The 17,102-nt window shown below is 37.7% G+C and overlaps 1 protein-coding gene across 1 annotated transcript in view; it reads left to right on the top strand.

The window, feature by feature from the left end:
• Positions 1-447: 447 nt before the first annotated feature.
• The window catches only part of LOC140930249 (telomere-associated protein RIF1-like), a 32,048-nt gene continuing 15,393 nt past the window's right edge, over positions 448-17,102 (top strand). The window contains exons 1-22 of the mRNA XM_073379924.1: positions 448-577; positions 973-1,048; positions 2,118-2,203; positions 2,752-2,789; positions 3,233-3,336; positions 3,813-3,904; positions 4,861-4,954; positions 6,376-6,474; positions 6,866-6,958; positions 7,100-7,153; positions 7,510-7,594; positions 7,683-7,732; positions 8,735-8,842; positions 10,006-10,342; positions 10,962-11,075; positions 11,231-11,293; positions 11,693-11,787; positions 12,088-12,245; positions 13,080-13,184; positions 13,856-13,931; positions 14,954-15,055; positions 15,776-15,925. Coding sequence (XP_073236025.1) covers positions 468-577; positions 973-1,048; positions 2,118-2,203; positions 2,752-2,789; positions 3,233-3,336; positions 3,813-3,904; positions 4,861-4,954; positions 6,376-6,474; positions 6,866-6,958; positions 7,100-7,153; positions 7,510-7,594; positions 7,683-7,732; positions 8,735-8,842; positions 10,006-10,342; positions 10,962-11,075; positions 11,231-11,293; positions 11,693-11,787; positions 12,088-12,245; positions 13,080-13,184; positions 13,856-13,931; positions 14,954-15,055; positions 15,776-15,925 — 2,289 coding nt within the window. The 5' untranslated portion in view covers positions 448-467. The remainder of the gene's footprint in view (positions 578-972; positions 1,049-2,117; positions 2,204-2,751; positions 2,790-3,232; positions 3,337-3,812; positions 3,905-4,860; positions 4,955-6,375; positions 6,475-6,865; positions 6,959-7,099; positions 7,154-7,509; positions 7,595-7,682; positions 7,733-8,734; positions 8,843-10,005; positions 10,343-10,961; positions 11,076-11,230; positions 11,294-11,692; positions 11,788-12,087; positions 12,246-13,079; positions 13,185-13,855; positions 13,932-14,953; positions 15,056-15,775; positions 15,926-17,102) is intronic.

Below are 17,102 nucleotides of genomic sequence, written 5' to 3'. Positions count from 1 at the left end.
TCCCTTGTTGCTGACCATTCTAGCAAGCCTCGGTTTTAAACTGAGGTGGAGTAAAGATCGAGGAAACCTGGGCTAGAATGAAAGCAGCCAATCAGATCATGGATTCATAAATTTGGCGCGATTTGCCGAGAAACCTTCGCGGCAGTGAGAGACTTGAATGCACATCTCCTAAGAAGAACGAAACATTTGGTGTTTTTCCTGCTCTACCATACCTTCTTATGCTGAAATCATATCGAAAAGGTAAAGTAAAAATGCTTGTTCATGAAACTCTCGTTCAAGATCGATTATCGACTCGCGTATCTGTTTCTTTGCTCGATCGACGCATCTGCAAGCGTGCTTACATTCAAATTACATTTCACATCGTGATGCTGTAAACAGAATGTCATGAGCTTAATTAGTTCTTTTTTCTTCCTTTCACATAATTTTATGGTCCGATCTTTTAAAGAGCAACTCGAAAAGCAAGCAACATGGTAACCATACCCGAGTGCGAGGGACTTTTTGAACCTCTTCTTCGAATTCTAGAGGATAAGAAGGCAGCTGGAGAAGATAAAGTGGACGCTTACCTCCGGATGACAGAGTAAGCTTAAGTCTTTACGTTTTACCAAGAAAAACACGAACTCAAGCCTTAAAGAACAGGAGTAATGTTTCTTTCGTCAATGCCAGTTAGTGATCGATATTATTTGTTCCATCGGTTTTTGAATAATTGATCAAGTTGTTTTGATCGTGCTTGCCTCTTATAATGTCCCTACATGTTTATAACTGTGAAGAACGTCATTAATTCATTGCTCCCTTTCTTTCTCGCTGTAACAACAACAAAAATGGGTCACCATGAGGTTAACAAAGGTTGGCTTAAAGAAGGAGGGAAGAATATTAGAGAACAGATTTTGTAACAATACATTATTAAGCTTATTAGGTGTGAAATTAAATTTTGATGATATTTGTGTTAATGTATTTTTTCCAAAATATTTTCAGCCGATTAAGAGAGGAAGAAGAAGTATTTGTCAATGAGCTGCTTAATTTTATTCAAAGAGTTATTTTGGTATTTAAGGTAAGTTAAAGATGTTAAATGCCATTTTTTTTTCACCAGCGACAGAGCCACAGTCAGAATCATGTCCACAAGCACAGAATATGGAGTGTTGTGTCACACTTGGTACCCAAGCATGGTACTTGAGTGCAGTACTTGGGTCTGTTTGAAACGTCGTGCTACTGCTGTGCAAAGCTGGCTTGACGCTAGTTCGACTGCAGCATGACACTTGCATGACTTGGTTTCATACGTCGAATTTAATTCAGTCGAATAGAACAGCTGTTGCCGAAAACAAAACTCAAGAATAAAGAAATGGTTCAGCAAACTTTTAAATGTATTCTAATGTATTTATTATGTATGAATTGAGTTCGGCACGGGGCACAGTGGTAGCATGACATTTGAAACCAAGTCTGCCACTGCTGTGCTGAAGTCAAATAATTGAATTTGCTACGGCAGTAGCATGGTGTTTGAAATGGGCCTCACTTGGCACTAATGTGAACACAAGTACGCACTCTAGAATTCAGGAATGGTGCTGGTGCCGAGACCTTGTACTTGGGCACAAAAGTGGGCACCGGGACCCTGTGTGCACAGCGTTTTTATTATTTCATTGATAAGATGCTATCTGCATGAGATATGATCTGACTCAAAAAGAAACTTGACTGTGGTGGTGAGAGAGATGAAAGGTAGAAGGGGCCAGCACCTAATTAACCCGTTAAGCCTCAATATACATGTACAAATTCTCCAAACTGATCTCTATACATTTCCTTATAAAGAATGAGTTGAGTAAATTTGATAAAAGATCAAAGCATTTTCTCTAAGGTGATCAGTTTATTAATTCTCATAACCTGATCTCTTGATATTGTACGGATATTGTTAGGAGAAAATTGATGTTGGTCACTATTGAGACTTAAAGGGTTAAGCAACAACACCAGCCTCTGGGTGTGTTTGTCTTTATATTGCTTGTATGAAACAGCCTTCAAAGGCTCATGCTGCATACAGGATTTCAAATTTGAAGCTAAGCATTTCATACAAGAGTGAATCCGTGTCTTTTAAGCATCATTCGTGGTTTAATTTTTATATTTTATATTTGCAGCAAGATATCCAATCAGACAGGTCAGACCTTTGCCAAGCATCATTACAGGCTCTTGGCCATTGCCTCTACCAAGAGCAAATAGCAAGGTACTCATCTTATGGTGTTTACATTTTCACTAGAAACTGTAACACTATGCAGTCATTTCGTGTATCCGTAATGTCCGTAATTAAGAAAAGCAATAATTCTGAAGGCCAAATAGTTAAATACTGTAAAATACTTTCAGTTCGCAAACAAGGAGTTTACACTCCAGTCATTGCTTTTCGTTTTATCAATGTATTTTTTTTAGTAAAAAAAAATTTTTCAAAAAGGGGTAATTTTGGTCATCAGTATGCTACATAACATGAAGGTGAACTACAAGTTAGTGTGACCTGCGTCGAAAAAAAATTTTTTTCTTGATGCAAGAAGTCATTTTCTCTTTGATGCTAGTCATCGGCTTGCTATATGACATGAAGGTGAAGAGTTACTTAATTAATCAGATAAATAAGCATCACCGTGTGTGTCAAAAATATTTTCATCAAAAACTGGTTACATTTCATGCTTATAATTATGACATAGCAATCTGGCAGAATATTTTAGCAGTTGTCACTATACAACATCCCTAAACCACCATTTTTCTTTTTTCTGATCTTTGTAGCTCCCTTACTATTTCTGATGGTCAAGATCTTGTTCAAGGTGAGCTGCTGTGAAGTAGGCTATTATAATATTTCAAACAGGAGATTACAGTGAGTGAAGTTTTGTAGGTTTTTGTGTTGAACTGTGCATGCGTGGGCCAGGGATTGTATCTGGTTACTAGAAATGCGAGCACTTGCTGCTTTGGTAGAAACCTGATACATTTGCAACACCACAAACTCCTGGCTACCTCTCTTATTTCCCTTCCTTGAAAAGAACAGCGTGGGACTTATTAAATTTGGTTACTTGTCAATGTGGCAGTTATTTCAGGCCAGCATTTACAGTGTATGTGGCAGTATAATTTTATTTAAAACATGTAATTTGCGATTAACATGGTAGTATGTTGAAGTCTTCTTTTTCTTTATTTTGTCCAAAAAGGATAATAGTAAGCTTAGTCTGTACGAAGAAGGTATGCATAATAATAGTGGTTAAACCTTGGTTTGTAGGTCTGCTGACAAGAATTCAAGAGTCTGATGATAAAGGGGTGTGCACGCGGGCACTATGGTGCCTTGCTAAGCAGAATTTGGATGGCGTTATTGTAAACACCAAGGTACAAATAATCATATTTTCTGTATCCTACGTGCATTTCTTAACCCCTTCACTCCTAGAATTAGTTTTGGCCATATTTTTTGTCACTATTCAACTACTAATTCTGGACAAAATTTTTTGGTGTTACTGTTTAAATTAAAAATCTATGGCAAAATGTTTGCAAGGTGCACTGAACCACTCAAAACCTAGGTGAGTACATTGCCTCCTTACCCAGACACTGAGCAAGTCTTCCACCCCACCACTCTAGAAGTGTAACTTGTGACTCCACTCTTCCCATGAATACACTGTATGTGTACGTGCATGTGTCAGGCTTTTTTCATCTGAACTAGACTCTTTTGATTATTATTATTAATGTTGTGCTGGAAATTAGGTTTTAGGCAGGTGGTGATTATGATTATGATTATTGTGATTATGGCACTAATGATTTCCTGGCTAAAAACCTGGTTATAATTAAATAAATTCAACTTTTCCTTCTAGCTTGAATCGATTTTGTTTACCTTGGAGTCAGTTATTGCCAAGGATCTGAAGTCTGTAACAGTTGATCATGAAACTCTCAGTGTAGTAGAAAGGTATCCTGTACATGTACTTTAGTACCTTTAGCTTTACATGTAACTGATAGTAAATGTCTATAGTGGAATCTCAATTTTTTAAACGTCCTGGTTAAAGGAGATTGCATGAGTGGTTTGACATACTCGAGGCAAATTATGATGAACAAGGTTAAATAAACTTGTCTTTACAGGAAATAATTTACTAGTATTGGAGTTACCAGGTCCAACTCCCATTACTATAAAGAGCCCAGGTCACTACATAATTATACTAGTCATGTTTTTCTTTTAAACCTTGCCACATCAGCGTGGTTTTGTAATAATCTGTGTCTGGTTATGCTCTGTAAGAGAACATAAAAGATGGCTGTTAAATCTTGGGTAATAACCACGTAGCAGCCAAACTTGAGAGGAGGGAATCTACAGTGGAACCTCTACTTTGGAACCCCTATATGTAAGGGATACCTCCATTCAGGGAACAAAATTTGGTTGCAGAAAAATGTCCACATAATCTTAGTATCAGCTACCTCTTTTGAGGGGACACCTCTATTCAAGGGAAGGGGACGCTTTGTGGGTCCCAAAACCCAGGTTTAACCTCCATTCAGGGGAAACCTTAGCACTTAAAAAAGTGACTGACCACAAAAAGCATTGATAAGTTTAAGAGCGTACCAGTTACAATGACAACAGCTTTCACAACATGAGCTATCTCACGTAAATCAACGTACTGCACTCGTGGCAATTCAACAGTCACACAACATTGCAGAGATAAGTATCTAGCTGCTTGAAATAATGGCTGCAGCAGATTCCGAGGCAGGACAAAAGAAGTACTTTGTATTTGTTGGTTAATTATTAACAAACTACAGCCCAACCTCCATTCATGGGACACTTGCCTTGGTCCTGAGGGTGTTCCCTGAATAGAAGTTTCACTGTATGACGGAAGAATTGTTTGTTTATTAATTTTTTGCTGGATATTTATTAAACAGACTGCTGCAACAGCTTCCAAAGCCTGATATGATCAAGACTGTCAACTCTTGGGCAAAGCTAATTTTCCCTCAGCTAGTAAGCACAGCACCAAAGGTAAGAACTGTTACACTTTGAATTGGTATTTTATGTGTAAGATTTTTTTATTTTCCATTATATTTTATGATATAGACAGGGACAAATTATGTCTCAGTTTCACTTGAGTCGGTTTCAAACAAAATTTTAATTTGCAATAATTTAGCAATTTCGTGTGCCAATTGAACAAGGGCTTTGGTCTATGAGACACGTGTGAGACCAGGAAGCTTTATTTGAAATGGACGTTAAAAACTGACAATGTTATTGTAAAAAAACAAATAGTCAAAAATGGTCTACACTCTTTTAGACCATAGAAATGATGTCAAAATGTCCAAAACTTGCATTGAAACCATTTGCTTGCAGATTGTGGTTTCATGTCTAGAGTTTTTAATGATAATAATAATAATAAACTTTAAGTGTCAGTTACTTTAGCTATGAAGCTAATTAGGGACACTATGAAATAAAAAGATATACATGTACAGCAATAAAATCAAATATTTACAGTTAGAAAGAAAAAAAATTCATATATACAAAGCAAGAAAGATTTAAGAGTGACATAAGGTGCATTCCGATGCACATTTATCTTCTGTCAAGTGACCGCCTAAACCACTTTTCCTATTTTCCTTTTAAATTTATCAATTTCAGTTAACGTTCTTAAGGCTATTGGTAATTTACGCCATAGATATGGACCAAGATATTTTTTAGAATGTTTACCAAAAGTTATCATGTTAAATCTAGGAATCATAAAGTCAGAATTACTTAGATTATAGTTAGTGTCCAATCTTTGAAACAGCTCAGAAATATAATCTAGAGATATTCCATTCTTAACTTTAAACATCAAAATTGCCAAATCTTGCAGTGTTCTGTTATATAAAGCTGGTAGGGCTGCCTTCTTCAACAAGCCCTCGTAACTTGATGTATTGTTATGAAATACCACTCACAAGCCTTTCTTTTGCATTCTTTCCAATTTGCACTCGTCGGATGCTCTTATGAATAAACATACAATTGAACAATAGTTCAACACAGGAAGGATAACAGATTCAAGAAGACGTGACTTTGTCTTGTCTAGCACCAGTTTTCTCATCCTAGTCAGAACTCCAATCTTAGAATTAGCTGTGGAGCACATTAACTTAACATGTCACTGAAATTACGTTTGTTAGCAAGAATGACTTCTAATAATTTCAGAGTTTACAGATTCAATCTCCTCACCATCAACAGTAACACATGTTCCCGATGTGTCTTTTGCTCTGGGAGCTAAGAAAATAAGACACATTGGGGACATGTTACTGTTGATGATGAGGAGATCGAATGCATAAACTCTCTTAAATTAACCTTTAGACATCATTTCTATGGTCTATAAGACATAGACCATGGGTAATAGACCTTAATTAGTTTTGTTAATTTTTAGTTGTTTTTTCTCGTTAATTTGTTTTTTCACACAGGTGCGTGAGAGAGCTTTAGTTGTCATGTCTACTGGATTGGAGCACATGATGTCGGCCCGAGAAAAAGTTGCAAGAATTCTTGTTCCTCTGCTGAAGGGGGTAGGTAATAAATAGCTAGTGTGCAAAGAAAAAATTCACAAAGAAATAAATTAATATTTCTTTTTGTAAATTCTAAGAAATGAATTAAAAAGGTAAAGGAGCACAAGTGGCTTAATTTAGCTTATGTGGTATTTCCAATGTGTGTAACACTACTCTCTGTGACAGATTTTGAAAAAAAACGTTGCACTGCTGCTGTCATAACTTACAAATTGCATGCCATAAATTGTTGCTAAATTGTAGACATGTCCAAACTCATTTCTGGAAAAGACCCCTTGTGGTTGGACTGTAATAAGCAATCACCTCATGATCATGTAAGCAACCACTAAAATCTTGGGATTTTGAGTGATTCCTTGTGGGGTGGCTCATCTGTAATTTTTTTATTCCTGTGCAGTATTTACTGAACGAGTTCCCCAAGTTGTGTTCAGAAAAAAAGGAATTGTTTGTTCTCAAATGTTGGTGCTGCATTGTCCCAACTTTAGGAGAGGTATGTGATGAAATATATTTTTTTGTCTTTGTGTGAAGAATTAGGATTTCTTTTTTAATACGTTGTAAATATTGATGTTCATTAGATCTTTGTACTGTTGTTTAGAGATTGTAGTTAATATGTACTTTTATTGTTTCACAGCTTTTACATAGAGGAGGAAGTTTAATAAACAACCTGTTAAAACTTGTAGAGCAGGTATGGCTGCATGTTGAAGTCTGCTGCACACACAAGAAACATCTTAACAAAGTATCTTGTGAGGCAATTAGCCCTTAGCTATTTCACCTAAACCGTAAAATTTTATTGCCTTTTTTGTCTCACATGGTCATGAGAAACATTTGTTACAAATGCTTTGCAATGTGAAAATCTCTTGAAGATTATCACACTTGTGAGTTAATAGACCTTTTTAGGTTGTATGTTTCAAGGTCAATGTTTAACAGAGGACATAATTGCTCAATAAAAAATTTTATGGAAATTATTAATCTCATGATTATTTTTATTTTTTCAAGCTTCAATGACAATTCATTCCTACAGCAATTTTTTTCTGATTTCAGGGATTTAGAGACACATCAACTGAGGTGCAAGTGATGTCATTTTCTGCATGGAATATCTTGATTGACAACTTTGCCCTCTCACCAGGTAATGTCAGTATGTACATTTCTTTTTTTGACCCTTTTGCCGCGATCCAAAACTGACCTTTTGACGTAAAGTTGTTGTTTAATTTCAGAAGTACTTTGTAGCCCCAGGAGGATCAAGCTTATCATGACTCCATTTAGGGTAAGTGCAATGAAAAAATTGATAAGTCAATGTTACTCTTAAAAGTTAATTGTTATGTATCTCCACCTTTTGCATCTCAAAATTTCTGTATGAAAGTGAACATGATCTTTGCAGTTGAATGAACAACCAGTAAGGGGTTGAAAAAGTGTTTTCAACCACAAAGAACATGTTCACTTTCATATCTCTATCCATAGTTCAAAATATGATTCATTGCACATATTTCAATTCAATTCAAAATTTATGTGTTTGAAATATTTTGTGAAACTGTGAAAAGTTGGAACCCAGGAGTCAAAGGCTTAACTGACGGACAACCAGTAACATCGCAACTTAATTGACCAATCAGGTCAATAACCAGAGTTCAACACCATCAACTGACGTGATACAACTCACTTTGACTCTGATGACTACCGCACCGGTTGTTGAAATGTCAGTCACTGTTAACAACAACAGCCCTATTCAGGACTATGTTCACCCAGACGATCATACCCAACCTACTTATAAATTTTTTGTGGTTAACCAGCACTGTCACTGTAACACTGTGAGAGCTCACTTGTTATAAGGCATACTACTGGTAAGTCACTGAAATGAACAGGTTTAGCAGGGCTTGAGAAAAGTTCTGTCTGGTAGTCCAGCTGGGTAAAGTTGATTGTCTTGCTGGGCAAGTAGTGTTTTAAGCTCACTTACCCAATGAACAAGGTCCTGGCAATTCTTTTCTGGGCAAGCAAGCTAGAGTTGTCTGCAAGCAATAAAAATAGGTGTTGTGTCATACATTTGTCTTGTCATTGTGTGGTGCTGGTTGTTCAAACATTGGATGGTGCTATCCTCTGGATAAATCACTATCCACCGGATAAGTAGGATAAACAGATGGAGATTTATCTGGTGGTTAATGCTATCTGCCTTTTGAACAACTGAGGCCACAATATTTCAAACTTTGCACCATTTTTTTTTGCCTGCCCTCAGGTGGAATCTCTAAATTTATGATTTGTTATAATTTCATTTTAGAACCTTGCAGTTAAGGAGAGTAATAAGGAGGTTGAAGCTGCAAGACTTTCCACCTGGTGGCACTTTGTTTGCCTGCTGGGATCACGAGTTCAAGAACTGTTTGATCAGGTTTATAATGATCTGTTGTTGTGATGATTAGTTAGTAGCTGGTTTAGAAACTTAGAACAAACAACACTGAATTGTAGTCAACAGTTATTGCCACCGTACAAACGACTTATTGATGGACTCAAGCAAAACTAACTGCGAGAGAATGACTGGACAACGAACAATTTGACTGACAATAAATGACTGTTAAACTCTGACTATAGACTGATCAAAATGCACCATGACATTTTGAGTCTTGATAGCCAAGAACATCACAGCTGAACTGACAGATGACCAATCACATTGTGACTTGATTGACCCATCAGGTCAATAACTAGAGTTTAATACCATCAACTGACATGATACAACTCACTTTGACTCTGAAGATGACCACTGCGCAGGTTCTTGAACCGTCACTCACCATCAACAACAGTTCTATTCAGGACTACGTTCATGCGGATGATCATTCTCAACCTACTTATGAAGTTAGTAGTGAGATAACCGCTATAGGTTCTGTTATTCTTATCATCATCATCAATGTGACTCTCACAAAATCAATTATGTTAATTTTTCTCATCATCTCTTTTCTACCATCATCTCTAATTAACCAGCATCACAGTACATCACAATCACAATCATCACCACAATATTATTCATCATTTTCATCTTTATCGTCAACACCAATTTTCATCATTGGTTTTGTCTTACCATCATTGTCATCATTATCATTATCACCTTAACTAGCCTCCCTGCAGACGTCCTTTGGGGGTCGTTCGAATGAACCCCAAAGGACATCTGTAGGGATCATCATAATCACCATCACTACTTTCATCATCAGCTTCATTATCATCATCATCATTATCATCACTGTTTCTACCACTATTTTTATCTGAACTGTCATTACGACTACTGCCAATCAGTGTCATCTTTATCCCCTCATCAGTACCTCATCCTGGTCTTTATTTGGCATTCTTATAGTATTATTACCAACCGTCACTATCATTTGCTCATCCTTATCATTATCATGAACACCATCGCCTTGATCATCATGGTAGTCATCATCATTATCACCATCATTGTCATCATCATCATCATCATCATCATCATCATCATCATCATCGTTATCGTCATCATGAGTATTACATTATGTATATGTTTATTAATGCTACTTTGTATTCATATTTCAGGTTTGCACCCCACTTCTTCAGTTCATTTTTGGAACTGCCATTGATCAAGTAAGCTTGCTGAAGACAAAGGAAGGCCTTAGCGATCTCAAATGTCCTCCGACTCCAACGAACAACAAACTGCTTGCAGAAATGATGGCAGAAACACCCAAATCAAGTATCCGTAGATCTCTCAAAGATGTTGGCACCCCAAGGACACCAACTGTTTTGAATGCAAGCTTTGCCAGAACAGCTAAGCAGAAGCTTTTGGTACAGGGATGTGAGATTCTTTTGGAACTTTTGAAGGTGGATGATGGTGAGGTTGAGATGAGTGGCAATTCTGGTTTAGTTTTTTCACTAGGTAAGGTTCAAGAATAATAATTTCTTCTTCATTAACTATTTTGTTCCCAAGAAGATCACAATAAATAACAAACAAATAACAATCCCAACACAAATCTGTGACTGGTGAAATTAATGAAAATTAATGAAGATAACGACCTAAAAGCTGTGATGAAAGTGCCAACCTTAAACTTTTGTTTTAGAAACATCATCAGCCTTAGCTCTTCTAATTAATTAAGTGGCATCTAGTGCATTCCACAGCTTTGGTGCTGCAAAGCTATTACCATCAGGATTTAAAACTAGGATGACTAGGCTAGGAAAAACTTTATCTTATGAATTCCTAAGATAACATAACTACAGTGGAGACTTAGGTGGAGTAAGAGAGGATAAGTACTGTACATGTACGAAAGCACAGAAAAAGGTCTTTAAAAAGATAAGGATTTTAAAATCTGTCTTGTGACAAAAGGTATTAGAACTTGCCTGAGGAGGAGTAGCAAAAAGAAATAATTATAGGCGTAAAAAGGGGCATGTCTACACTTTCATTCTTGTATTGTGTCAAGTGGGGGATGCTGCCAATTGCTCTCTTTAACTTTGGTGTTATGAAACTTCAAGAACCTGACATCACTTTCACTTTGTTCAAGGTGAAAGACTACAAACAGTGACATTTAAGAGAGCAGAGGATTTTAAGAAGCATTCATCTTTGCTGACAAATGCCGTAAGAGAAGGGTTCAAGGCTTTGGGGACAGACCTTGCAGGTGAGTTTATGAGTGTTGGACATAATATGGCTAACTTTGTTCTTGATGTTGTTTAAATTTTCCTCCATGCCTGTTTTAGTGTGACACACTAATCTTGGAGTTCACTCCAGAAGAAAAGATTTGACTGTAACCTTTTTCCATTTTTTTTGTTTCAGAACCTCTGGGGATAAAAATATGGAACCTACTTGTTCTAAGGATAAGTAAACTGCTTGAAAAAGGTATATATTATTGTTACCCATTACCGTTTATAGCAAAATGACAATAATATTAACACAGTACCTGTGTTAATTGGTTTATGATGGGGCTGTGCTCTGGAAGAGCCGGTGGCCCCTGACGCCTAACTTTTGCTCTCGGGCAACTAGGAAATCTTAGTTTTTTCATACAAATCATATGCTGGGCACCTTAGAGTTTAAAGTTTCAGAGCAATAGGCTCATAAGCAGGTAAAGGGTAGAATACAGTATCACAATAATCTATCTTTGAGAGGACTAATACTTAGGCTAAGTATAGGGCTGGCTTGCCAGAGTGGAAGCTGCTGTATACCACAGGATCCCAGGCACCATCCAGTTGGCTGAATTGCGACATTTATTTGGTATTTTTCTCTTTTTTGTTTCGGCAGGTTCATCATCAGATTATGGAGAAATTCTTCTTCCTCTGCTTGCCGTCATGCAGGATTTGGTTGACAGTAATGTTTTGTCACCTTCTCTAGTTCTTGTAAGTTTTGCTGTATTTTTACTGCATTTTGAATCATCCTTGTGGGGTTTCTCACTTCCCATTTAAAAAGTGGTCAATTAAATTCACCTCTAAGCAGGGCTCGAATTGAATTCTACAACTAGTTGCAAAAGTACATGTACATGAGACACAGTACCATATTAATGCCCTGTCCATGATCTTGTGCTTGTGATGCCCGCTTGTGATTTTGAGTAGGTAGATGCAAGTTACTGTGAAACTTCAAAAACATAAAAAATATATAATTTATTAATAAATGATTTAATTTAAATTTTATTTTAACAGAAAATGTTAGTAGAGTTATCCAGTCTTTCTTCAGAAGTACTTAGTCATCACATGGCCTCACTTCATTCCAAAGACAACCCACAAGGATCGCCCGCCCTTCTTCTTATCCAACTACTGTTGACGCCACATTTGTTGGAAAAGATCTGGCAAAATGAAAGGTTTGGAAAATAATTATACTTGTATGATATGTCTAATTTTAAGACCACAGTTACAAAACAGTACTGGAAACAATAATGTTACTGTGAAATCACACGGTCTGGTTTTCGTTTTATTTGGTTAAATGTAATTTAACTAAGTTAACCACCACGAGCTTAGCTGTCAAGCGGTCCACAAGTTAAGCGGTCAAGCGGTCCACAAGCTTAGCGGTCAAGCGGCCCACAAGTGAAGCGGGCATCCAGCGGTCAATCCCATAAGTGCAGGCTCACATGGTTTGTGGTAGCTTTGTACACGGCTAGAATCTGCGAGTTCTTCGTCGAGCGTTTGTGCAGTGGTCTGTGGAGCGGTTCATTTAGCATCTTCCCCCCCTCCCATCCCTATTTTCTTCCTTCCACTGTTTCATCAGTGTGACGGGTGCCTGGAATGGGGGCTCATGGCTGGGTTGTGGGGATTTGCCAGTCATGGGGGCAGTTTTCTATCAAGGGGCTGGCTGGCCACAGTGGAAGCCCCTGGGTATCCTAGGCACCCACCTTCCACTTAAGTGAGGCAGTTAACCTTTGGTTTTTCTAAGTATTTCTGTGTGCTTGTTGTTTTTTTTTTCTCAAAATTGTTGTATTGTTTTGCCTTTAAGCTGAACCAATCACAATGATCACAATCAAATGAGTCATCTATGATGCATCTGAATATTTTACCTGAACAATATACTGTATTTGGATTTGACTCTAATCCTCTGTTTGGTGTTAAACAGTGTATTAATTGCTTAGTTTGAAGAATTTTTTTTATGACATTAAAAGCAGACGTAAACAAATCAGCATTTTCTACCGTCTTATCAACAGGCTTCACTTGACTTTTGAGCCCCTTGTTGCTTGTGGTATGATGACAGCCTCTGGACAGTTGGTGTTTTTAAAAACTGTTTTTGATCTTCTAGAAAAAGCCTCAAGGTAAAATTCAGTTTGTTTTGCCCTAACATCCCAAAATTTGACTGAGAAAGTGTTCGCTATTATTGTACAAATGTAACTAATATTGAAAGTGGAAATGATTGTCGCAGTTGAATAAATGTAAGCAGTTGAAAAAGAATTATGTGAAAAAATTCAGGTTTGACCAGGAATCGAACCCTGACCTTTGTGATATTAGATGCGATGCTCTATCCATTTTAAGCTAGTTAAGCCAACTGGAGAATAGGCTTTTGTGAGTTTGTAATATACTCAATGGTGGAAATGACATCATTTTTGTCTTGTCCCAGTTCGTCCCCAGGAATCGAACCCTGACCTTTGTGATATTAGATGCGATGCTCTATCCATTTTGAGCTAGTTAAGCCAACTGGAGAACAGGCTTTTGTGAGTTCGTAATATACTCAATGGTGGAAATGACATCATTTTTGTCTTGTCCCAGTTCGTCCCTTGCACTCAAGCATGGTGGTTTTGTACCATGTGAATGACTAGTTGCAAAGGGTTGAAGCAAGCCAAAATGCTCAAAATCCTTACCCTTGCAGTGGCAGATATTCATATACAGTTATACATGCATGTAAGGGATACTAGTGTGTCACATTTGTGAATAATTAACAGATGCTCACACCTAAAAAGGTCTGATTGATGATTGTGTTTCTTCTTAGTTTTATCAGCAATAAAGATACTCTGTGGAGACTATGGAGTTGTGTTGTTGCACAACTTAAGGAGCACATTCAGAAGGTGAGAAAATTTAAGAGTCAGAATATTTAATGCTTAGTTTGCAAATAAGCCATTTTACAGTTGTGCTTAGTGTCCTAGCCTTTGAGTGAACGTGAGGCTGACCTTGTTTTGATACAAACCTCCTCCCTTTTCAAATGAAACTTTTGCTTAAAAATACTAGTTAGCATAAGAACAACATGTTTTACATAACAAAGCAGGAAGGGTTGTATCAAAACAAAGTCAACTTCAGCCTTGTTTCCACCTGTAACTGTAACATGAGCTATTGCAAACTAGGCTGGCTTCAGTTAAAAGAAATAGTACATCTGAAGTGCCTGCATTGTTGCAATGGTAAAATTAAAGACAAAAAAGAAAAACTTGGGTTCAAACCACAAATATCTACAAGCCAGCAAAGTGAGTTTTTTGAGGTTCAATGTAAGTCAGGACTAAGACTATTTTTTTCTTTTGCTGGGGTTGTGTCCCTTTTATTTGGAGTTTAAAATTCATTGTCATTTGTTAATGTAGCTTAAGTGTATCATTCAGATTAATAATAACAATGATTGTAGTGTAACAGCCATGTCACTTAGCCTGTGTACAGACACCCCCTCCAATTCTTTACTGAGGGGAGGAGGCAGCTGTACACAGGCTTTATGTCACTTAGTTGAGGTGAGTGTCGGGGTTGGCCTTCGTCAGGGGCTTCCACTTTTGGCAAAGCCAGCCCCTGGATAGAGTTACCCCCCCCCCCCACCCCCATGGCTGGTAAATCGGCACCTCCCAGTCATGAGCCCCCATGCCAACAGAACCAGGCACCTGTCACACTGATTTAGCAGTGGAAAAATAAGAGGCGGAGGGGTGAGGGTAAATGCATAATTTAACGAGTGGAACGAGTGGCTGCCCAGGAAACGCTGCACTAAGCACATGCAGCTGGTGTTGGTGAGGCTGACTGCATCTGTGCCACCTGACTGTTGACACTCCTTATTGTATTAAATTTCATTTAACTGCTAAATTTAATGTCAAGTTTTTCATTTGTGCTTTTTCATTTACAGACCAATGATGTGAATCAAGGTGATGCCCTAGAACATGACTTCAGCACTCTGCACTCGGCATTAGTGTTCCCAATCAAGCGTCTTGATGCAATTTTTTCACAGGTGTGACAGGGCTTTTTATATTATACAGGACTCTGCCCTTTTTCCATTTTTTATAAATATACTGGATTGTTTTGTCAGAGAAGCTATAGGATGAGGTAAAACCACACATCAGCTGTTCATGTGGGGGAGAAATTTAGGAGGGGAGAAAGACATTCAGAGTTAAGGAGACCTTGTGTTGTGTGTTTTAAAATCGCATATCGAAACTGATTCAAACGGATTATTTTAGGTACACATTCCAAATTACTTTCATCTCCTTCTACCATAACTGCTAACAGAAAATAAACACCATTCAGTAAAATTGTCAAGCATTTGTTTCTCAGGTTTGAATGACTCTGAATGCATGTTTAAGCAAGTTAAGATCCGTGAAATGTTCAAACTGTGCGATGCCGTGAAACACCTGAGAGAAACATTTCAGTGCCATTGTTCCCAGTCTTGTGTGTATTCTGACAAAACAACATGGCTTCCGCAGTGGAAAATACCTCTTGAAAACCCCTGGAAATGCCGTTTCTGAGACTCTAAATGTCAAAATGTCCCTAGATGCCTCAGCCCTCAAGAACTTGTACTTTTGGTGGGAGTTCCAAAGCTGCCTACTATTTATTATCAGCCTGTGACTTAAAAACCTCTTTGACAGCTCTGGAGACCTTGCATTAGCCTAAAGGGAGAAAATGGTGTGAGCCTTTAATCTTAAAATTATTTTGTTACATGTATTTCCCCATCCAGGGTATTGGAAAGGAAATAAGCAAAGCAATCGCTGATCTGTACAGATCATTCTCCCGCGCGGCATCCCTTGTGCCAACAGCTGAAGCCAATGTTTGTTGTGAGGAGCTGTGTGCAATGATTCTCTCTGTAGAGGGCGACTGGAGCACTAAGGTGAGAACGTTCTTATGATTAGCTCGCATTAGAGTGCACACCGGTACATTGAAATTCAGTGGATACCAAAAGACCCTTCCACAGTGTTTTTCATTTTTTTGACATGGGTTAGTTATTTAAAATTCATCCACACTGCTGAAAAGAGAGGCTAAAACAGTAAGATTGCCAAGTTTGAGAGTGTTTTGTAGAAAAAGATGTTTTTAAATGTTACAGATGTTTGTATGGTGGGGTCATCAACTTGCCGCCCCCCCCACCCCCTCCAGCATACAAATGTCTGTGAAAAATCTGTGACTTTGAGGAGCTATATCTTTGTTCGCCTTTTAAGGCATTTAAAAATGTATCACCTTCAGACTTGGCAAGTGTGCTAACGACAAGGAGCTTTTTTCAGGGGTGAGGGATTTTCACCAAATAATTTCAATTAGAACTTGGAAAAAAAAGTTGGGAGGATCTATTAACTGGAATTTTCAGTTTACTTCAGATGTTAGCTTTCATTCAAAAGGTAACAGCATAGGATTTCATCCACCAATTTAAAGTTAAAGTGACAAATAATCCTGCCATTACTTATTCTAGGATTTAAGACTGTGTTTCTGTTCAATTGATTGTGTCATTTAGGCAGTGCAGTTAAAATTTTGGCCGTGTCGTCTCGCATCCTTTATTAGGGAGCTCAAGCAACGATGACAACCACAGCAGAGAAAACAGCGCACAAAAATTGAATTTGCGCTCTTTCAAACTTCATCGCTTCAATTAACTTGTCAAATGTTGGCGATTTTTTCAGGGGTCGAATTCTGATGGACTGTTTCTAAGTTAACAGAAAGAAAAAGAAAATTGTTGTCTTGTGCTTATGTTCTCCCTAAAACCCGAAATTAGGCATTTTCAAGTCGTAGTCGTGCATTGATGGCAAAGAAATGTATAAAAAAAAACAATGCACGTGCAAACTTGTTGTTTTGCCAAACTAAACCTATTGCTTTTTTGCTGTTCTTGTTACTGTTGCCGTCATCATTGCTTAAGCTCCCTATTTTCTATTTAAAGGGGACATCAAAGACTCCACTCACCTAAGAGCAGGAAATGTATAATACTCCAGGGCTAATGTCAGCCCCTAACATGACAGCAATTTACTGATGATCAAGGGTGGGGTATTTAATGGTTTAAAGTGGACGATTAATTTTTGTTTGCTTTC

The sequence above is a fragment of the Porites lutea genome, chromosome 3, assembly GCF_958299795.1.
Source record: "Porites lutea chromosome 3, jaPorLute2.1, whole genome shotgun sequence".
Lineage (NCBI taxonomy): Eukaryota > Metazoa > Cnidaria > Anthozoa > Scleractinia > Poritidae > Porites > Porites lutea.
This window is presented reverse-complemented; position numbering and strand designations above follow the sequence as displayed.